This window comes from Phyllobates terribilis, unplaced genomic scaffold (assembly GCF_046119375.1).
Source record: "Phyllobates terribilis strain yellow unplaced genomic scaffold, ASM4611937v1 Scaffold_9__5_contigs__length_417890890, whole genome shotgun sequence".
NCBI lineage: Eukaryota > Metazoa > Chordata > Amphibia > Anura > Dendrobatidae > Phyllobates > Phyllobates terribilis.
The window spans coordinates 9,067,095-9,091,061 of NW_027362769.1; the positions used below are offsets into that span (position 1 = coordinate 9,067,095).

Consider the following 23,967-nt stretch of genomic DNA (forward strand, 5'->3'; position numbering starts at 1 on the left):
CCATTTTTTTAGGGACTACATCACATTTGAAGTGACTTTGAGGGGCCTTTATGACAGAAAATACCCAAAAGTGACACCGTTCTAAAAACTGCACCTCTCACAGTGCTCAAAACCACATTCAAGAAGTTTATTAACCCTTCACGTGCTTCACAGGAATTTTTGGAATGTGGAAGAAAAAAAATGAACATTTAACTTTTTTCACAAAAATGTTAATTTAGACCCCAATTTTTTTATTTTCGCAAGGGTAACAGGAAAAAATGGACCCCAAAACTTGTGCAATTTCTCCTGAGTATGTGGGGGAAAACCACTGTTTGGGCACACGGCAGGGTTCGGAAGGGAAGGAGCGATATTTGACTTTTTGAATGTAAAATTTGCTTGAATAATTAGCGAACGGCATTTTGCGTTTAGGGAGCACCTGATGTGCCTAAACAGTGGAAACCCCCCACAAGTAACACAATTTTGGACACTAGGCCCCTCAGAGAACTTATCTAGCTTTGTGGTGAGCACCTTGAACCCCCAGGTGCTTCACAGAAGTTATAACGTAGAGCCCTGAAAATAAATAAATCAACCTTTTTCCACAAAAATTCTTTTTAGCCCCAAATTTTTTATTTTCACAAAGGTAAGAGGAGAAAATGGATGCCGAAAACTGTTGTGCAATTTCTCCTGAGTACGTTGATACCCCATATGTGGGGAAAATACACTGTTTGGACGCACGGTAGGGTTCAGAAGGGAAGGAGCACTGCGTGACTTTATGAACGCAAAATTGGCTGGAATCGAGAGCGGACTCCATGTTGCATTTGGAGAGCCCCTGATGCACCTAAATAGTGGAAACCCCCCACAAGTGACCCCATTTTAGGAACTAGCCCCCTCAAGTATTTTATCAAGGGGTAAGGTGAACATTTTGAACCCAGAGGTACGACACAGAATTTGATAGCATTAGGCCATCATATTGAATAAGTTGTCATTAGTCTTGCGCGCAAGTGCTTGCTACTTGAGTTTGCATCAGGTACTCGAGTATGCACCATGTATCACGAGTGCTCGACTGACATGGTCGAGTCTCCGTCCCACATATTTCACGGATATTAGACACCCGAAAAAAAACACGTGGGGATCGCTCGTGCATAGTAGGCAATCCCTGCAAGCTTCTTTTTGGCCACTAAGCATGTCACTCGAGCACCCGCGATACTCGGTGCATACCCAAGCACCCAATGAAAACTCAAGTAGCAAGCACTTGTGCTCAACACTAGTCGCCATATCGTCAGCATTTTTTTTCTTTACTTTTGAAAAACTCCCAACCCCAACACAACCCTAACCCTAGCACAACCCTAACCTTAGCACAACCCTAACCCTAGTACTACCCTAACACAACCCTAACCCTAACACAACCCTAACCCTAGCACAACCTTAACCCTAGAGATTATTTTTTACGCCTTTCCTGGTGCGGTATAAGTGATTAGACTACTTTATACTTCGGGTCAGTGCAATTACAGCAATATCAGATTCATATTGGGTTTTTATTATAGACAGCTGTCACACACTAAAAAACCCTTTTTTTTGCAAAGACTAGTTTTTGCATTGCCATATTTTGAGAGCTAACGACAGAGTCATGTAACTGCTAGTTTGTCTTTTTATTGGTACCAATTTTGGGCATGTGACATTTTTTGATCACTTTCTATTCCGATTTTTGGGATGTAGCATAGACAAAAATCAACAATTTTAGAATTATGTTTTTGGGGGTTTTTTATGCCGTTTTGTGTGTTGTAAAATTGATAAAGTAGCTTTATTCTTCGGGTCAGTACGTTTACAGCGGTACCACATTTATATCATTTTTTTATGTTTTGGCGCTTTTACACAATAAAAACTATTTTATAGAAAAAAAAATTGTATCGCTTTATTCTGAGAACTTAGGCTGCATGCACACGATGCGTTTTTCATGCGTTTATGCTGCGGAATTTCCGCAGCGGAAAGGCATCAAAAACGCATTGTAATCCGCACCCCATGGTCCCCAATGGCATTCCGCAATGTCAATGCACATGCTGCGGATTTTTCCGCAGCGTTTCTGCAGCGCAAATAAATCCGCAGCATGTTCATTAATTTTGCGGAAGCGCAGCGGAAGAGCCGCCATTGACTTGCATTGAGACGCATAGAATCAGTGTCTGTACATTTGTACAAGCGGATTTTATGCGTCTCTATGTGCGGATGGTACCCAGTTCTGGAGGAGAGAAGACTCTCATCCAGACCTGGGTACCATTGTACCTGTAAAAAAAAGAATAAAATAACAAATAAAGTTTATATTCACCTGTCCGGCGGCCCCTGCAGCGCTTCTCCTTCCAGGACCTGAGATGACGTCGCGGTCATGTGACCGCAGGCTGTCTCCCGAGATGCCGGCAACCCGGAAGAAGCCAGGACGAGCGCGACAGCACACGCGGCAGCATCGGGGGTGAGTATAGCTTTATTTTTTTACTTTTATGGTCACACTATATAAATCCATGCCTTTTGCATGGATTTATATAGTGTGACCTAGTTGTCAAGCACTTTCCAAGTTGTCAAGCACTTTCCAAGTGATGCTATCGCTTGGAAAGTGCTTGTCAGTCCGCATGCGGAAACACATGCGTTAACACATGTGGGTACGCATGTGAATCCGCATGTATTCCGCATGTATTCTGCAGGAAAAACGCATGCACAATCTGCATGCGTTTTTTCTGCCAGGGAGATGCAGAAATGCTTGTTTTTTGCAGGACAAGATGATGTTTTCAGCTGTAACATTTTTATTTACATTCGTCTTTTTGATCACGTTTTATTCCATTTTTTGTTTGGCAGTATGATGTTAAAGCATCGTTTTTTGCTTCGATTTTTTTTTTTACCGTGTTCACTAAAGGAGTTAACTGGGACGGTTTTATAGGTCAGATCGTTCCGGACGTGGCAATATCAAACATGTGTACTTTCATTGTTTGTTTTTTTTCATAATAATATTTATTTAGAGGTACAGTATATTTTTATTTTTTTGGATTATTTTTTTTATTTTTTTTAAAACATTTTTACAATTTTTTGTTTCACTTTCTGATACTTTTTTTTAACTTTTACGCTTGGTCCCACTATGGGACTTTGATTTTTTTGCAGGCTGATTTCTTGCACCATCTCTATGCTATGCAGCCTGTCAACGCTGCACACTCAGAAGTTACTTTGATCGTGCACTGCGCATGATCAAAGTAACTTACTGCTGCCAGGTGACCCGGTTGTTGTCATGATGACATTGGGTCACCATGACAACTACCGGGATCTGACACAGACAGCGCAGGACACTGGAGAGGGGGTAAATAAGCCGCGTTTACCTCCCCTTGGTCACGGAATGCTGCGATCGACTTTGATCGCAGCATTTCAGGGTTTTATGTGCTGGGAGCGGTGCTTGACCGCTCCTGGCACATAGCACCAGGTGTCAGCTGTGAGAATCAGCTGACACCTGGCGGCGATCGCCCCGCACCGCTTGTATGTGGGTGTGATCGCAATGCGCGTAATAGTACGTACCTGGTCCAATAGGCCCAGGGCACAGGGACTTACTATTACTGACCATGTCAGAAAGGGGTTAAACAATGTTTTACTTCAAAGAAAGAATCAGCTCTGATCCCCTGCTGTAATGTCTTCATAGTCTTTTGCTTCCTGACTTGCCCAGGAGATGTGGTATGATCTGACCATGTACCATTCACGGTCAGACACAGCCATTGATTAAAATGAACTTTTGTTCATGGGAAAACTCCTTTAAATAGGAAATAAATTCAAATAAAGGTGCCAAAAAGGAACACACGGAGTGTCAGTGACTCATCAATTTCCTGGACGATTCTTACGGATCTTCATTACCAGCGCAAACAACCCACCTAATGTTTCTCTTCTAGCTTATTCATTGATTGGCAGTCTTTCCTGTATCACTGTGTATGCAGAGGCAGCTGTCAATCACTGAGTAGGACCGCCTGTAAGGGTGGTACAGGGGCTGTCATATTCCTTTCCCTCTCTAAACAGTCTTTGTACCCAGTGTATGGTTTTATTGTATTTTTGTGACGGTATTAATGTTAGAACCCTCCTCGGACGAGGAGAGGATGTTAGTGGTTTTGCTTTTTGTGAGTAGGGCAGCAGATGTGGGTTGGTCGGTATCAACAGTTAAAAAGTTTGTAGCGGGTCTCGCTTTTGGTTTTAAGTTAAAGGGCCTTAGTAATGTAACAATAGTTTTCTTGGTGAGGCAGGCATTAAAGGGTTTTAGAAGGGGTCAGAGCGGGAAGGATCAGCGTAGGCCTATAATGTTTAGTGTATTGGAGAGGCTAAGGTAAGCGGTGGAGCGTATCTGTAGTTCGGATTTTGAGAAGGTGTTGTATGGATTGGCTTTTTCGCTGGAATTTTTTGGGGCACTGAGAGTGGGGGAGCTTGTAGTGCCCAGCAAGGTTAGGGTGGGTGGTTAGTTTGTGGAAGATGTTAGTTGCTGGGTTGGCGGTATATATTTTTGGATCAGAAGATCAGAAACTGACCAGTTGGGGAGTGGGAGATATGTGGTGTTAGGATGGATGGATGGGACAGTGAAGTGCCCCAGGAGGTGTTTGGTTAAATTTTGGCAGCTTTGGCCGGGCAGAGTTGGTCCTTTACTCTGTCATGAAAATGGCCTATTTTTATCCTGGTTCCAGTTTCTGGCAGTTTTGAAAAAGGTTCTTTGGGAGTTGGCATAGAGCCATTAAGTTAGGTTTCTGGCGAGAAGAAGTGGTAATTTGGTGGCTTCGATTCAGGCGAATGGTATGGAGTAGGGTATTACCAGAATCAAAGTAGGCGGCCCGTTTAGATAGAATGCCAGATATTTCAGTGCTGCAGGTGGGCGACAATGATTTGGTTTCTAGGCGAGATAATGAGGGATATTCATTTCGATCTGCTGAGATTGTGGGTATCCTACCCGGGGATTTTAATTGTCTGGTCGGAGATTGTGCCAAGAAAAACATGGAGATTGGCAAGATCAGTGAAGGGGATTAACAGGGCAAGGATTAAATTGAATAGGGCAATTTTGGCCTTTGTGTCCAGGAACGGGGGTGTTTGCGAGAGACATCACGATCTTGAGTTGGGGGAAGGAAATTTTTTGGTTGTGAGATGGTGTTCATTTGAATGCTATAGGTATTAACATATGGACACTCGCTCTTCAAGAGGGAATTGAAAGGGCATTGGGTGTGTTGGGGGTCTCACGAGCCTGAGGTATCAGTGCTGCTCTTGGTGGCGGGGGCCGTCGTTCTTGGAGTTGGTATATAATTGGTGGTGGAGGGAATTATATGGATAATTCTGTGGCACCCCTGCGGGGGATTACCACAGGATCCATAGGTGCAGGGGGAGATGTACTCTTGGGCACACACAACACCTTCCACCCCAGGTCTGAGGGGGGGGAGCCAATTCCCTACGTTATTAAGTTCATTAAAGGTTGATCTGACATTTGGTTTGCTCTGGACAGGGTTTTACACCGGGAGCTTATGGTGTCGAAGATACCACGTACTGTGGTAGTATGGTGCTCTTGAGCTTGGTTTCATGGCTGAGGGTAAAATGGCCTGTTGGTAAATTAAAATATGCACCAGATCTTTTAGCTCGAAGAACCCCTCCTCTTTTGTAAGTTATTATGGTTATTATGTTGTATTGTTAAATAAATGGCCGCTGTGGCTAAATTATCCAAAAGAATAATGGTTCATTTTGTGGTGGGGGTAGGGAGGGTTAATAAGAGTGATGGGGTACCCTTCACCCACCCAAGTAGGCCATACACGGTCATGGATATAGCACGGAGATGCTCGTTCCAATAGGACCACTGAGAAAATGGGTGAGATCAATCCTCTTTTTTAGGACAGTCATGCACTCATGAAGCAAGATTTCCATATTTATTTGAGTGTAACAGCAGACACATTGTTGCACGGATTTGCAGTAACACTAGCCATGATTCACTCATGTAACACTTCTAGATTAAGCTGCATATTTTTCTTTGAACATCGGTAGTTCAGTCTGTATAATTCAGAATAATGATACTGGGTAACATATTACAGCAATTTTGAATCTTTGAACTGCTTATATCCCTGGTTATTATCTACGGTGTGTGTATAATCAATATTGCATGCACACAGCATTTTTGAGTCGAGTGTTGTGTCACTGTGTCAGATAACTCTGACTAATGAAGTGGGCAATCTAACAACAGCTAGATAACTAGTGATGAGCGAATATGTTCGAAAAACGATCGCAAATGTTAAATTTGGCACGAATATAACACCTTCGGATTCGTGATCGGAAACACAAGCATTTTTTCTTAAAATCTGCCAAAATCGGTGACATTCAGTGAAAAAGTGCGGGAAAATTATTGTGCTGCAACTAAACTGTTTATAACACTTTGTCTAGCATACTGCTTGTGTATGATGAGCGGGGGGACATGTTTGATGAGGGGAGGGGCTGGGGGGAGAGCTGACAAAAGCTGAGAACAGCGCAGTGCTTCTAATTTTTCCCCCCTAACTTTATGTGTGCAAATCGCTGCTAGCCAATCAGGGTGCAGGAAGCATCCACTCTGTCCAGACACAAGGGCTTGTGCCATTGACTGCTGAAATCACATATTCTCTCTATATAAAGAGCGGACATGTTGTGTCAGCGCCATTTCCTAATTATAACAAGTCACAGACACTGCTGCTGGACGCTACTACTGCATATTAAGAGATTTTATCTAGATAGATATGTGGCTGCTTCTAAGTCAGATAGTTTAGATAACTAGTGTCCTGTGTATCTGTGAAATCGAACATCCAGCAGATTTTTTTTTCTTGTGGCATTACTGAGGTCCACACAAAGACAGCAGGGTCCCTGTGTCATGCAAGGTGTGGGAAAGACTTAGTGCAACACAAAGGGAAGAGAGAAAGGGAGCCCAGCCTCTAGGGAAAGGAGGGAAATAGAGACCTCCTAGGTTGATCTAGCGTCACCCTGCCTCCCCTAACGTCCCTGTATTGGCTCTTCAATCGCCACACGCGTGCCTCGCCCTGTCTTTCCCTGGCATATGGCTATGGCTAGGGAAGGGAGGAGATGAGCACTAGTCGATCTATAGACAACAAGGGTACACAACAGTAGGAAATTGCTTAGCTTTAGACGACTCCAGATAAATGAGCATACGTTCTCAAGCTCCAGAGAGGACGAAGTACTGCTCTTGCTAAAGCCTCACAAGTAGTAATGAATGTCACCGGAACCTCCCTCTCAAACACAGCAGGTATTTCTACACCGAGGCAGGGTGTTAATTAGCCAGAGGAAGGTAGCCGCTGGGTCCTAGAGACAGCCTCTAAGAAGATGTCTGTAATGCCAAACGTAGAGATCTCCTGCAACCAACTGCAGGGCGACTGTCTGTCACTTTTGACACACCCGTGGCAGTACACCCCCTCTACGAGTGGTCTCCGGACACTGAGGACCGGGTTTCTCAGGATAAGAGGTATGGAATGAGTGAACCAACCTGTGAGCGTTCACCTCTGATGCTGAAACCCACATCCTCTCCTCTGGACCATAGCCTTTCCAGTGAACCAAATATTGTAGAGAACAACGTTGGAGATGAGAATCAACAATCCTCAAAATCTGGAACTCCAGATTACCATCAACCATTTCAGGGGGTGGTGGTAGAGGTGAGGGCTCAAGAGGTTCCTTATACTTTTTGAGTAAGGACCTGTGGAACACGTTGTGGATCTTAAGGGTCTGAGGAAGTTCAAGATGAAACGCTGCTGGGTTAATGATGGCGGTTATTTTATAGGGACCAATAAACCTAGATCCCAGCTTCCAAGAAGGAACTTTCAATCTTATATTCCTGGTAGACAATCACACAAAGTCATTCACATTCAGGTCCAGACCTGGCAAGCGTTTTCTGTCAGCCATACGTTTATACCTGTCTCCCATTATCTTTAAATTACTCAGAATACCCTGCCATACCGAGAAGAGCAATGAAGCAAACTGTTCCTGCTCAGGAACTTCTGAAGCTCCTCCCCCATTAAAGGTACCAAACTGTGGGTGATAACCGTATGCACCGAAGAACAGTGACCTGCCAGTGGATTCTTGACGATGATTATTAATGGCAAATTCTGCCAGTGGTAAGTAGGATGCCCAATCCTCCTGATTTTCAGAAACAAAACACCTGAACTAGTTCTCCAAATTCTGATTGTCAGGCTCGGTCTGACCATTCGACTGAGGGTGCAAGGCAGAGGAAAAGGACAGCTCCACCCCCAGTAGAGAACAGAATGCCTTCCAGAACTGGGAAACAAACTGGGTCTTCAGATCTGACACCACATGGGAGGGGAGGGTACCCCGTGAAGCTTCACAATCTCATTTATAAACACCTGAGCAAGTGTCTTGGCATTTGGAAGTGCAGGCAATGTGATGAAGTGAACCATTTACTGAATCTATCTACTACCACCAAAACCACCGTTTTGCCTGCAGAAACCGGTAGGTCAGTAATAAAATCCATGGACAAGTGTGTCCGTAGCCTACTAGGCATAGGTAGCGGAAGAAGATTACCAAACGGACGAGTATGTGAAACCTTAGAACGCGCGCAAATACTACATGGAGCTACGTGTTCAATCACATCCCGATGCAACCAAGGCCACCAAAATCTACGAGCGAAGAGGTCTGTGGTTGCCTTACCACCTGGATGCCCAGTAAGCACAGAGTTATGATGTTCCTTAATTACTTTGCGGCGCAGATTACATGCTACAGATAACCTTCCTGAAGGGCAGGAGGCAGGGGTGTCCGAAATGATTACCCCTTTCTGTAATATCATGGCAGGGTTCTCATGGTCACCACCACCAGGGAAGCTCCAGGACAAAGCATCAGCTTTGACATTTTTGACCCCTGGACAAAAAGTGACAACAAAATTGAACCTAGTTAAAAACAGGGACCATCTGGCTTGCCTAGGGTTGAGACATTTAGCTGACTGGAGATATGACAGGTTCTTATGGTCAGTAATAACAGTAATAGGATGGACAGCCCCCTCAAACCATTCCTTGAACACCAATTTGATTCCCAAAAGTTCCCTATTACCCATGTCATAATTTCTCTCAGCCGAAGACAATTTTTTAGAAAAGAAGGCGCATGGACGCCAATTACTAGGAGACGAACCCTGAGACAACACAGCCGCAACCCCGACATCAGACGCATCAACCTCCATAATAAAGGGTTGGGAAACATCGGGTTGACTGAGTATAGGTGCAGTGGCAAAATGATTCTTTAAAGAAGAAAAAGTTTGGAGGTGAGCATCTGACCATTTGGAAAAATCAGGCCCCTTTTTGGTGATGTCAGTAAGGAGTTTAACAATAACAGAGTAATTTTGGATGAATTTGCAGTAAAAATTAGTAAAGCCCAGAAAAAGGTTGTAGAGCCTTCAGGTTCTCAGGACGTTCCCAGTCTAGAACTGCTCGGATCTTTTCCGGATCCATCAGAAAACCCGAAGATGACAACAAGTACCCCAAAAACTGCACCTCCTGAACAGAGAAAACATATTTTTCCAGTTTGTCATAAAGTTTGTTATCCCTTAATATCTGGAGCACATGCTTAACATGCCCCCGATGAGTCTCAAAATCAGGTGAGTAAACCAAAGTATAGTCCAGATAGACCACCACAAACCTCCCCACCAAATGATGGAAAATATAATTTCTGAAATGCTGGAATACCGCAGGAGCATTGGTCAAACCAAAAGGCATAACCAAACTCTTGAAATCTCCTTCCGGGGTATTGAACGCTGTTTTAAATTCGTCCCCTTCTCTGATTCTAACCAGGTTGTGGGCTCCCATTAAATCCAACTTGGAGAATATCTTAGTTCCTACAACCTGGCTGAACAAATCAGGAATCAGAGTAAGAGGGTATGGATCACGGATTGTAATTTGATTTTTTTTCTTCACAAAGGAGAACCCTGCCACCACGGGCAAAGATGAGGGTCTGATAAGTCCCTTCTCCAGACTTTCCGCAATGAAATCCAGAAAGAATATACAGTCTGGATTTCGGTAGTTTAGCTCCGCGGGTCAGCATAATAGTACAGTCATAAGCAAGATAAGGAGGCAAATCCTGACACCCCGTCTCAGAAAAAAACGTCCTTAAAACCAGACAGAAAAGCAGGTAATATTTCCGTAGAGACTGTAGCAAAGGAAATAGCTAAACAGTTCTCATGGCAGTAATCTCCCCATTCAATAATCTCCCTGGCTTGCCAATCCACCAACGGATAATGTTTAACAAGCCAAAGAATACCCAAAACAATCGGTGTGGGAAGATTGTCCAGGACATAGCAAGGGATTATTTCACAGTGAACTAACACCACCCTTAGTTTTACATTACGTACAATCTGAGTAAATGCTTTCTGTACAAACGGTGCCGAGTCAATGGCAAAGATGGAAATAGGTTCAGCTAAAGCACAGCAAGCAAGACCATGAGTTTTCACAAACCATGCTGACTCCGACTCCACTGTCAACAAACCCAGAAATTTTCTCGGTTTTGCTCTCTAGCGCCACCTCTGCTGACAGGACAAAGTGGGAACTGCAGGTCGGTAACAAATGCACCCCTTGTTTATCCAACTCCAGACTACCAAAAGTTAATTGAGTCTCCTTTTGTTTAGGCACAAAATAATATGCCTTTTTTCCTGCGAATCTCCGGGGAGATGTATGTTGTAGAGACACCCCCTAACTGCATGGGTTCCTCCACCTCCCCCAGTACTGGCTCAACCCCAGACCGCTCCCCTGGCAGAGGTACACAACCCTGACAATAAGGCCCCGGAGAAGGTGGTCTCACCCGTCTATCCCAAAGGCGCCTATCAAGACGTATGGTCAATGACATGGCAACCTCCAAGGACTGAGGGGTTTCATATACTGCCAAGGCATCTTTCAACCTTTCAGTAAGCACCTCACAAAACTGACTTCTAAGGGCTGAGTCATTACATTTGAAATCCATTGCCCATCTACGGAATTCTGAACTGTATGTCTCCGCTGACCGATTCCCCTGCTGAAGGCGACGTAGCCTAGACTCAGCCAAGGCGACTCGGTCAGGGTCATCAAAGATGAGGACCAGGGCCCAGAAAAAACCCTCCACAGACTGGAAACAAACCGAGTCCTGGGGTAAAGAAAACACCCACGACTGAGGATCTCCCTGCAGTAGAGAGATCACAATACCAACCCCCTTTGCTCCTCATTTCCGGTGTTAGGTGTGCTAGGACCGATTCTTTTTAACCTCTTTATTAATGACCTGGGGGATGGGATTGAGAGTAAAGTGTCAGGCTTTGCTGACGACACCAAACTATATAGAATATTAAAAACTGATCTTGACATTACTATATTGCAGAACAATCTGGATAAGATGACTGAATAGGTAAACACTTGGCAGATGAAGCTTGATGTAGATAAATGTAGAGTAGTGCACCTAGGATGGAGTAATACTGTTGCTGCATATACATTAAATGGGAGTATACTCGGGACTACAGAACAGGAGAAGGACTTGGGTATTCTGGTTACAAGTAAGCTGAGCAGCAGTACTCAATGTCAAGCAGCAGCCACAAAAGCAAACAGTATTTTAGGATGTATAACAATAGAAATAAAATCTGTAACATACCTGGTGGTGGGCTTGCATAGTGCACCATCTCTCACTATGCAAGATCGCAAACTTGATCATCAGTCCAGTCTGCAAGCCTGGCTTCTTTCCATGCTGTCAGTTTGTCTCTGTTCTGACTGTTTAGGGCGGTGGCCTGGTTACTTCCTGATTCTTGTAGCTGCTGTGGGCACACCCCTAATGCGTCCTCAGCCTATTGCTGTCAGTCACTGGATATTTAAACCAGCTTCACTTGGAAGCTGATGCCTGAGCAACTTTAACATTCAGTGTGCTTCTAGACTCTGGATGTGCCAGGTCCCGTTCTGTTTTTCCCTGCTTGTCTGCCTTCCTGGAGGCTGTATTTCCAGGCCTGTCTGAACACGCTCCTAGCCTGTTTGTTGCTGCCTCTGGGGGCCGTATACCCAGGCTCGTTCCTGTATTTCGCTGCAGTAACAGTTCCTGTCTGAACTGTCTCCTAACCTGTTACTTGTTTTGTCTCTATGTCCGTTTCCTCCCTTTTTCTGCAGTGTCTGAACCACCGCTTGGCTATACCTAGGCTCGTTCCTGTATTCTGTTGCAGTAACAGTTCCTGTCTGAATGGTCTCCTAACCTGTTACTTGTTTTGTCTCTATGTCTGTTTCCTCCCTTTTGCCACAGTGTCTGAACCAGCACTTGGCTTTACCTAGGCTCGTTCCTGTATTTCGTTGCAGTAACAGTTCCTGTCTGAACTGTCTCCTAACCTGTTTCTTGTTTTGTCTCTATGTCCGTTTCCTCCTTTTTGCTGCAGTGTCTGAACCAGCACTTGGCTTTACTTAGGCTCATTCCTGTATTTCGTTGCAGTACAGTTCTTGTCTGAACTGTCTGAACTGTCTCCTGGCCTCTTACCTGTTTTGTCTCTGTGTCCGTTTCTTCTCTTTTTCTGCAGAGTCTGAACCTGCACCTAACTCCTACTCGTTGTCGCTGTACTTCTGTTTGTGAGTTTGGAGTCCACTCGCTACTTCTTTGCAAGTACCTTGTGTGTATCTGGTTCTGCTTTTCCCTTCCAGTCTGTTCCGTGTGAACAGAGCCCTGTCCCCTCTGCTCTGTCTTTGCTCACCGCTTTGGCGATTTATCTCTGTTCTGCCTTACTTACTGCTCTTGCGGTTTCTGCCCGCTCTGCTCAGCCTTGTCCACCGCACTTGCGGTTTCGCTCTGCTCTGCCTTGTCCACCGCATCTGTGGTTTCGCTCTGCTCAGCCCTGTCCACTGCACTTGCGGTTTTGCTCTGCTCTGCCTTGTCCACCGCACTTGCGGTTTCGCTCTGCTGTGCCTTGTCCACCGCACTTGTGGTTTCGCTCTGCTCTGCCTTGTCCACCGCACTTGCGGTTTCGCTCTGCTCTGCCTTGTCCACCGCACTTGCGGTTTCGCTCTGCTCTGCCTTGTCCAGCGCACTTGTGGTTTCGCTCTGCTCTGCCTTGTCCACCGCATCTGTGGTTTCGCTCTGCTCTGCCTTGTCCACCGCACTTGCGGTTTCGCTCTGCTCTGCCTTGTCCACCGCATCTGCGGTTTCGCTCTGCTCTCCCTTGTCCACCGCACTTGCGGTTTCGCTCTGCTCAGCCCTGTCCACCGCACTTGCGGTTTCGCTCTGCTCAGCCCTGTCCACCGCACCTGCGGTTTCGCTTTACTCTGCTTGATAACCGCATCTGCGGCTCTGAACCCGTCTCCTAGTCTGTACTGGACCCTACCCAGCCTGTGCTCTAACCTGCCTGTTCCTGTATTCCCCGGTGTGGGTCAACAGCCGTGTCCAGGGTCTGACCTGGAGTCGCACCTGGTCTCTCTGCTCGGTTCCTCCCTGGTGCACAGGCATCGTATGCCGTCGTGCGACCTTGGTCGGATTGGGTAGATACTTAGTTACGCCCCTCCAGGCACTCTCCGGTTCATGGTCCAGTGGGATCGCTAAATACGCACACGCCAGTCAGTCCGTGCGTGTGCATAACAAAATCCCAATGTACTGTAGCCCCTTTATAAATCACTGGTGAGGTCACATATAGAATATGGGATGCGGCTTTGGGCTCCACATTTTAAAAGGATATTCACAAGTTAGAGTCAGTTCAAAGGGGCAACTAGATTATTACAAGTGATGGAAGGCCTCTAATATGATGAGAGGTTGAAAAGGTTGAGCTTGTTTAGCTTAGAAAAATGACGCCTTAGATGGGATCTCATTTACATGTATAAATATATGTGTGGTCAGTACATAGGACTGGCACATGACTTATTCCTTCCAAAGACCATACTAAGGACCAGGGGGCACTCATTATGGGTGGAAGAAAGGCGATTCTGGCACGTAAACAGGAAAGGGTTCTTTACAATAAGAGCAGTCAGACTGTGGAATGCCCTACCACAAGAGGTAGTAATGGCCGACACTATAACACCTTTTAAAAAGGGGCTGGATGATTTCCTCAATACACATAACATTGTGGATTACAGTTAATTTAGACAAAATATACAATAGGGGAGGAAGGTTGAACTTGATGAACCTAGGTCTTTATTCAACCGACGTTACTATATTACTATGTAACTACGTTACCTTGACAAACCACAATCCTTCTGGGAAAATGTGCTGTGGACAGATGAAACAAAAATAGCACTTTTTGGCAATGCAAAGCAATAGTTTGTTTACAGACTGCGCAATGAAGCTTATAAGGAAAAGAACACCCTCCCAACAGTAAGTGGTGGAGAATCCATAATGCTGTGGGGTTGCTTTGCTGCATCTGGTACTGGAGGCCATGACCGTATCACAGGAATCATGAAATCAGAGAATTATCAAGAGATTTTAAAGCGAAATGACCTACCCAGTGAAAGAAAACTTGGTTTGAGTCAAAGATCATGGGTCCTCCAACAAGACAATGACTCAAAGCACACATCCAAAAGTACACAGGAATGGTTGAAAAAGAAAAAATGGACTGTTTAAAATGGTAAGCAATGAGTCCTGACCTCAATCCCATTGAAAATTTGGGTGAGCTGAAATCTGCCATTGGGAAAAAGAACTCTAAAAACATCCAAGATCTTGAACAAACTGCAAAGGAAGAGTGGGAGAAAATTCCAGCTGAGAAGTGCAAGAAGCTTATAGATGGCTACAAGAAACGTTTGGAGGCTGTCAGCAATGCCAAAGAGTGTGCAGCCAAGTATTAATTAGGGGTGCTGTTTATTTTGTTTTTTTTCTTTGAAATTGCAACATGGAAGTTGAAAAACAATGTTTCAGTGTTGCATTACTTTGGACCACTAATTAAAAAATCCTGAGGATATAACTTTGGTACATTTCCATTTATTTCTGAAGATATTGTACAAACATTTGGGGGTACCAATAATGGTAAGCAGCACTGTATAACCCCCTTCCACACCACAGCTTTCTGTGTACAATGTATATTTACAGAAAGCTGCTAATCAGTACTGGAGATGTGGTTGGACTAGGAGGCAAGTGGGCAGCTTGTCCTGCAGTGTTAATCTTCTGTTGATAAAACACTGATTGCATTGAAACAGCAAAACACTGTCAAATATAATTTAAAGTTAGTATTCTAAGTAATAAAGCAATCTTATATACATAGGTAGATAGAATAAATAGGAGAGATATCCTGTAGATACTTAATGTCACAAGCCCCATACATATAATAAGCTATCACCTCTTAGTGCCTTTCATGTGGCACTAAAGGGTGTTTAGCCTTTTTAAACCAGTTAAATAAATAATTAATTTAAAAAATGGCGTGGAATCCCCCTTATTTTTAATAACTGGCTAAATGGAAGCAGACAGCTGGGGACTGGTGTTATTATTCTGGGAATGGGCCCACTATCCATGAATCTTCCCAACCTATTAATATCAGCTCACAGCTGTCTATGTAACCTTTAGTGGTTATTAAGAAACGGACCCCAAAAAAAATGACGTGGAGTCCCCCCTATTTTTAATAACCAGCAGAGGCTAAACAGACAGCTGTGGGCTGATATTAATCATCTGGAAAGGGGCCGTGGATATTGTCCCCCTCCTGGACTAATAACACCAGACCTCAGCTGCCCCAGAAATTGCGCATCCATTAGATGCATCAATTTCAATGCTTAGCCTCCACTCTTCCCGATTGTCCTGGTGCTGCGGCAATTGGGGTAATGGTTTTGGTGTTGATGTTAGCTGTGTAATGTCCGCTCACATCAAGTTAGGGGTTAGTAATGGAGAGGTGTCTATAAGACACCCCCATTACTAACCCCGCAGTCAAAAGAAATAAACACATACAGAGAGAAAAGTCCTTTAATTGTAAAAAGCACTCCCCAACTCTCTTTTACCCATTTAATACCATGAAAAAAATAAAATATTCCAAAGGGTTCCATTGTAAATCCATAACAAGGAGGTCCCATGACGATTCCTGAATCTGCTACACCCGGAGGCTGTGTTGAGCACTGTCATCAGTAATGTGACCGCTCACCACATGTGGCCGCCGGAACACACTGAGAGTAACGTATGAATGCGGCTGCTGTGACGAGCGCTGTCATCAGTAATGTTATCTGCCGGTAACAATTTTTTACAAAAATCACCATTCTGGGGCTGTCCACTATTCTATTAAATAAAAAGGGCAGTCTCAAATTAATATAAGGTACTCTTTTTTAATATTCTCAGAGAAATACGGATTAAAAGCTTAAATTACATAAAAGGCTCATCCAATAGCATATTTCAATAAGGGTAATGCAGTACGTGTTAGCCACAATAATTACTATCATATGGATCACTCATTTTATACACCTAACAATTCGGATCATAAGTACAGAAGAAGCCATGGTTGGCATTTATAAACGGCTTACCTTTCTTTCTGCTAAATGCTCGATTCATGTTGCACAATTAAATAATTCCGTCTTTTTCCTTCTAAAACTAAATGAAAAAGATGTATTAGTGATATGAAACATATGAGCATGTTGATTGTTGCATTGTTTAGAAAGAAGAACTTTCATTAGTTTGAGCATGTTAAAGTGGCCATATCATAGACTCGTGACTGCAAAGCTGAATGAACAAATGTGTTTTATTTCTTAATTTCTCCTCTCCATTGCAGAGATACTCGCTTGTAAAATTTAGGTTATAATTTATCTTATGTCCAAGAGGGCATCACATGAGATTTTTCTCTGGAAGCATGTTCTTCTTCCCCCGCATCAGGTTGACCAATCCTAAGTAGGTAGCAACATACTGGGAAAAAAATGAACACATCCCCCACGACAGCATATAGCAATTTTTTTTTTCCATGTGTGAGACATGTACTGACAAACAACCTGCTTACCTCACTGATCGCACTGCAGAGCAGTGCATGATTATAATGTGTTGAGCAGAGCATAGGGCAGTTGTTAACACCTATTCAGTCTTCAATTCAAGGCAGTCAGTGGGGGAGGGGCAGTATGGAAGAGGTAACAGTACTGTGAGAAGACAGCTGCAGTCATGTTTGCAATAAGACAAAGCTCAGCTGTTACAGCTACTCTCCCTACATTGCTGTGAGATAAAAGCTGAAGATTTGTTAATTATCATACCCATCTCTGCTCTTCTCCCTGCACTGTTTATTCACACACAGCTTTGCAGTGAGATTAGTGAGAGAAAACTTTCTGTCATTATATGTTTCACACTGAGAAACCCTCTCTAAGTTTTTTTTTGAGGGAGTGTTCTTTTCCCCCTAGCATGTTGTTGCCTGCTTATGATTGGTAAACTTCATGTAGGAGTACAAACCCACATTGAAAAATATTTGGTAATATTTAGAGATGAGCGTTGTTCTACTCGAACTGTTCGCCAATCTCAAATTCGAGCTGTTTTGGGCGATGTTCGAGCCGTTCGGCGAACACGAACGATTTGAGAAAAATTCGGCTGTTCGAGGTTATGTTCGATAACTGTTCGTGCACCAAAATCATAACTGGATTTTTTCTCAGTAATGATGAAAATTAATGTTAATACGCAGTTTGAGTGTACAGCGGGGTGGGGGGAGGGGCAGGGGATGGATCTCTGCAGGAATAATGAAGATCTACATTATTTTTTCTCTTTCCCGCATTTACAGTGGGGAGGTGCAATCTGTCAGCCTATCAGCAGCGCACACACGGAGCGAAGTGCTTTTTTCACACAAGCAAGGGCATGTGTCATTGGCAGTGTATGTCACATGTCCTTGCCCTATAAGACCAAGCCATTTTCCCCGTCGCCACCATTTTCTCACTGCTGCAGCTGCGTGTTAGACGGCACCTCTGTTGCTGTGTGCGCTATACCTTGTTAATTTCAAGCCAATTTTCGAACAAATCTACAGATAGCTTGGGAGTAGGGAATAGTTGTGATTGCAGTCCTTTTAAGGACTAGGTTACAGCATTTCCTACGACTTTTATCAGGCAGGTCTGTGCTCTTAAATAGATAGATTGTGGGAGTAAAGACTAATTGTAATTGCAGTCCTTTTCAGGACTAGGTTACATCAGTTCCTATCAGTTTTTGCCAGGCAGGTCTGTGCCAGTGCTGTGCAAGTTTTTTTCACAGCATTTGGCTGAATCTAGCAAAGCTAATCCTTTTTGGCCTATTGCAGAGTGTGTTAGTCAGTGGAGTAGCCTATCTTTGTTGCAAGATATACCACCTGTGTATAGAATACCAATTTTTTTACTGCACCTAGTGAAGTAAAATCTTTTGGGCATAGCATCATTCTATTAGTCCATCTATACTGACCTCCATCAGGTTGCAAATTGAATATAATTTTTTTCTGCATCTAGCTCTGAAAAAATATTTGGGCTTCTAGCAGTGTGTGGGACTTGTTCTATTAGTCCATCTATACTGACCTCCATCAGGTTGCAAACTGAATATAATTTTTTTCTGCATCTAGCTCTGAAAAAATATTTGGCCTTCTAGCAGTGTGTGGGACTTTCTCTATTAGTCCATCTATACTGACCTCCATCAGGTTGCAAACTGAATATATTTTTTTTCTGCATCTACCTCTGAAAAAATATTGGGCTTCTAGCAGTGTGTGGGACTTGCTCTATTAATCCATCTATACAGACCTCCATCAGGTTGCAAACTGAATATAATTTTTTTCTGCATCTACCTCTGAAAAAATATTTGGGCTTCTAGCAGTGTGTGGGACTTGTTCTATTAGTCCATCTATACTGACCTCCATCAGGTTGCAAACTGAATATATTTTTTTTCTGCATCTACCTCTGAAAAAATATTGGGCTTCTAGCTGTGTGTGGGACTTGTTCTATTAATCCATCTATACAGACCTCCATCAGGTTGCAAACTGAATATAATTTTTTTCTGCATCTACCTCTGAAAAAATATTTGGGCTTCTAGCTGTGTGTGGGACTTGTTCTATTAGTCCATCTATACTGACCTCCATCAGGTTGCAAACTGAAAATAATTTTTTGTCTGCATCTAGCTCTGAAAAAATATTTGGCCTTCTAGCAGTGTGTGGGACTTTCTCTATTAGTCCATCTATACTGACCTCCATCAGGTTGCAAATTAAAAATAATTTTTATCTGCATCTACCTCTGAAAAAATATTTGGGCTTCTAGCTGTGTGTGGGACTTGTTCTATTAGTCCATCTATACTGACCTCCATCAGGTTGCAAACTGAATATAATTTTTTTCTGCATCTAGCTCTGAAAAAATATTTGGCCTTCTAGCAGTGTGTGGGACTTTCTCTATTAGTCCATCTATACTGACCTCCATCAGGTTGCAAATTAAAAATAATTTTTATCTGCATCCAGCTCTGAAAAAATATTTGGCCTTCTAGCAGTGTGTGGGACTTTCTCTATTAGTCCATCTATACTGACCTCCATCAGGTTGCAAATTAAAAAAATTTTTTATCTTCATCCAGCTCTGAAAAAATATTTGGCCTTCTAGCAGTGTGTGGGACTTTCTCTAGTAGTCCATCTATACTGACCTTCATCAGGTTGCAAATTAAAAATAATTTTTTGTCTGCATCTAGCTCTGAAAAAATATTTGGCCTTCTAGCAGTGTGTGGGACTTTCTCTATTAGTCCATCTATACTGACCTCCATCAGGTTGCAAACTGAATATATTTTTTTTCTGCATCTACCTCTGAAAAAATATTGGGCTTCTAGCTGTGTGTGGGACTTGTTCTATTAATCCATCTATACAGACCTCCATCAGGTTGCAAACTGAATATAATTTTTTTCTGCATCTACCTCTGAAAAAATATTTGGGCTTCTAGCTGTGTGTGGGACTTGTTCTATTAGTCCATCTATACTGACCTCCATCAGGTTGCAAACTGAAAATAATTTTTTGTCTGCATCTAGCTCTGAAAAAATATTTGGCCTTCTAGCAGTGTGTGGGACTTTCTCTATTAGTCCATCTATACTGACCTCCATCAGGTTGCAAATTAAAAATAATTTTTATCTGCATCCAGCTCTGAAAAAATATTTGGCCTTCTAGCAGTGTGTGGGACTTTCTCTATTAGTCCATCTATACTGACCTCCATCAGGTTGCAAATTAAAAATAATTTTTATCTGCATCCAGCTCTGAAAAAATATTTGGCCTTCTAGCAGTGTGTGGGACTTTCTCTATTAGTCCATCTATACTGACCTCCATCAGGTTGCAAATTAAAAATAATTTTTTGTCTGCATCTAGCACTGAAAAAATATTTGGCCTTCTAGCAGTGTGTGGGACTTTCTCTATTAGTCCATCTATACTGACATCCATCAGGTTGCATACTGAATATATTTTTTTTCTGCATCTACCTGTGAAAAAATATTGGGCTTCTAGCTGTGTGTGGGACTTGTTCTATTAATCCATCTATACAAACCTCCATCAGGTTGCAAACTGAATATAATTTTTTTCTGCATCTACCTCTGAAAAAATATTTGGGCTTCTAGCTGTGTGTGGGACTTGTTCTATTAGTCCATCTATACTGACCTTCATCAGGTTGCAAACTGAAAATAATTTTTTGTCTGCATCTAGCTCTGAAAAAATATTTGGCCTTCTAGCAGTGTGTGGGACTTTCTCTATTAGTCCAACTATACTGACCTCCATCAGGTTGCAAATTAAAAATAATTTTTATCTGCATCTACTTCTGAAAAAATATTTGGGCTTCTAGCCGTGTGTGGGACTTGTTCTATTAGTCCATCTATACTGACCTCCATCAGGTTGCAAACTGAATATAATTTTTTTCTGCATCTAGCTCTGAAAAAATATTTGGCCTTCTAGCAGTGTGTGGGACTTTCTCTATTAGTCCATCTATACTGACCTCCATCAGGTTGCAAATTAAAAATATTTTTTTGTCTGCATCTAGCTCTGAAAAAATATTTGGCCTTCTAGCAGTGTGTGGGACTTTCTCTATTAGTCCATCTATACTGACCTCCATCAGGTTGCAAACTGAATATATTTTTTTTCTGCATCTACCTCTGAAAAAATATTTGGGCTTCTAGCTGTGTGTGGGACTTTCTCTATTAGTCCATCTATACTGACCTCCATCAGGTTGCAAATTGAATATAATTTTTTTCTGCATCTAACCCAGCCAATTGTTTTGGCCTAATACCACAGTTTGGCCACTCAGCTCTGCTCGGTTCCCATCCATTGTTTTTTTGTGCAAACAACTCCAGAGTTGTGAATTAGTTAACCACCAAAATGAGTGGAAAAAGGCCTGCTGCTGGTGGAAAGGGGAATAGGCGTGTTGGGAAGGGGAAAAAAGGTTGTGTCCGTGGGGTAGGTGTTAAAGCAACAGTAACATCTGCAGAAGAAAGACCATCTTCCAGCCAAACTAAAATGTCTACTTCTTTTAGCGGACAATGTGATAAGATCCCTTTCTTACGGCCACGCCAATCGCTACAAATTCCAGATGAGGCACAAAAACAGCAGGTGCTTCAACGGATATCAAGTGCTCCTTTAAGTGGGCTCTCCTCCACATCAACTTCAACATCACAAATACTCCAGTCCTCAAAGGTGTCACCCCAATCGCACTTGCTTCCTCACAGCTCCCAAATCTCCAGCTGCCCGTCTGAGTATGAGGTAGAACAGATGGTTGAGTCTTCAGAGCTGTTTACTCATACTATAGCCTGGGAATCAGAGGTCGACTCCAGCGCTTCTGTGAATCCAGACGAGGAAATGATCTGCACTGATGCCCAGAATCTTTATGAATCGGATCCAGGACCAGACGCAGAAGGTTCTGACCATAATGTAGACCCTCATTCCCAAACTGTAACTCCTGTTGGTGGAGACAATGAGGAAGACGATGATGAGACTCAAATACCTGATTGGAGCGACAACTTTAGTTTTTTGTCAGAGCAGGAACAGGTTGGCTCTGAGGACGACGGGTGTGATAATGCACAGGGTGATGATGATGAGGTTGGAGATCCCACTTACTGTCAACCCACAGTCAGCCAAGAGATGAGGTCAGCAGAGGAGGTGGAGGAAGATGCTAGTGACGACGAGGTCAGGTTGCACCTTCCTGGACAGAGACGTAGTACTGGAAGCACGTCAACAACTGCATCCTCAAACACAACTCTGCCTCTCACCACAAGTCGTGGTGGCTCTTCAGGTCGCATGGGTGCTAAGCCTTGCATAGCCTGGGCATTTTTTCAGATCGATAAAGATGACCCAACTCGTGTTATCTGTAACATTTGTCAGCAAAAGCTAAGTAGAGGCCAAAAAATACATAGTTTGAGTACTTCATGCATGAACCGGCACATGGACATGAAGCATAAGTTGCACTGGGAAGCTCAGTGTGCTACAATGCAGCCTAGCCGGCCGAGCCAACCACCGTCTGCCATATCTTGTGCATCCGCGGCCTCTTCATCCTCTGTGACTGGGGGGACAGCAGTCACACCTGTTTTGGGGCGCAGACCTGCCACCTCTTTACCCGCAACAGCCAGCGTGATTGGCAGGTCATCATTTTCTTTGGAGGTGGTAACACCAGCTGGTGTTGAGCGCTGTCCGACATCGATAGCACCACCTTTGGATCAAGGCAACCTAACATATCCGCCTGCATCTTCCTCACAAACCGGCAGTTTGCCGGGGACACCCTTATCAACCCCGTCTAAGCACAATAGCCAGCCCTCGGTCCCTCAGATGTGGACAAGTAAAAGACCATTTCCTCCTAGCCATGAGAAAGCTAAGAGGTTGAATTTCACCATCTGCAAGCTCTTGGCTACAGAAATGCTGCCTTTCCGCCTGGTGGACACAGAGGATTTTCGAGACCTTATGTCCATCGCAGTGCCCCAGTACCAGATGCCCAGTCGGCACTACTTCTCAAAGAAAGGTGTGCCTGCGCTCCACCAGCATGTCGCACACAACATCACCGCTTCTTTGAGAAACTCTGTGTGTGACAGGGTGCATTTCACCACAGACACTTGGACGAGTAGGCATGGACAGGGGCGTTACATGTCGCTGACTGGGCACTGGGTAACTATGGTGACAGCAGGACAAGGGGCTGCTGTCCAAGTCTTGCCGTCCCCACGAGTTGTGCGTCAATCCTCTTTATGTCAAAGTTCCTCCACTGCTTCTGCCTCCTCAACCTCCTCTCGGTCTTCCACCTGCACCCAAAGCCTGTCTGGTCATGCCACAAGCTTTCTAACTGCGCAGAAGGGATCCTGCACACCTCCTTACTATGCTGGCAGTAGGGCTCAACGTCATCAGGCGGTTTTTACTTTGAAATGTCTGGGAAATGTGAGCCACACAGCTGAGGAGTTGTGGTCAGCTCTGGAGAACCAATTTCATGAATGGTTGTCTCCACTGGACCTGAAACCAGGGAAGGCCGTGTGCGACAATGCTGCAAACCTGGGTGCGGCTCTTCGCCGGGGCAATGTCACACACGTGCCTTGTATGGCTCACGTGTTGAACCTGGTTGTCCAACAATTTTTAGCCCACTATCCCAGACTAGATGGCCTTCTGCAGAGGGCACGGTCGCTGTGTGCTCACTTCCGCCGTTCGCATCCCACAGCTCAGCGACTTACATCTCTACAGAAGTCGTTGGGCCTGCCACTTCACCGGCTAAAATGCAATGTGCCTACCCGGTGGAATTCAACTCTGCACATGTTGCAGCGACTGTGGCAGCACCGACAAGCCCTGGTGCAATACGTTCTGACGTATAGCCTGGGCCAACGAGATCCGGAGGTGGGGCAAATCACGCTGGAGGAGTGGTCTCAAATCAGGGACCTATGCACCCTTCTGCACAGTTTTGAAATGGCGACGAAGATGTTTAGTGCTGACGATGCCATTATCAGCATGACTATTCCGGTGATTTACATGCTGGAGCACATGTTAAACAGAATTCGGAGTCAGGTGGTGGCACAAGAGGAGGTGGAGGAAGTAGAGGAGGAGGAGTTGTATGCGGAAGGGCTAACATCTGCAAGGTCCAGACGGTCGGCAGCACCAAGGCGGCAGGCATGTGAGGGTGGGGGAGATGGTTTTACCAGGGCGCA

General features: G+C 44.0%; 1 protein-coding gene across 20 annotated transcripts in view; it reads right to left on the reverse strand.

The window, feature by feature from the left end:
• Positions 1-23,967, reverse strand: part of GULP1 (GULP PTB domain containing engulfment adaptor 1) — a 1,414,565-nt gene that overhangs the window by 657,784 nt on the left and 732,814 nt on the right. For 19 of the 20 annotated variants that reach the window (XM_073646318.1, XM_073646301.1, XM_073646302.1 and 16 more), the window contains one exon: positions 16,395-16,461. The exons of the other annotated variant lie outside the window; for it this stretch is intronic. In XM_073646318.1, coding sequence (XP_073502419.1) covers positions 16,395-16,422 — 28 coding nt within the window. In that variant the 5' untranslated portion in view covers positions 16,423-16,461. The remainder of the gene's footprint in view (positions 1-16,394; positions 16,462-23,967) is intronic. 20 annotated transcript variants of the gene reach the window in all.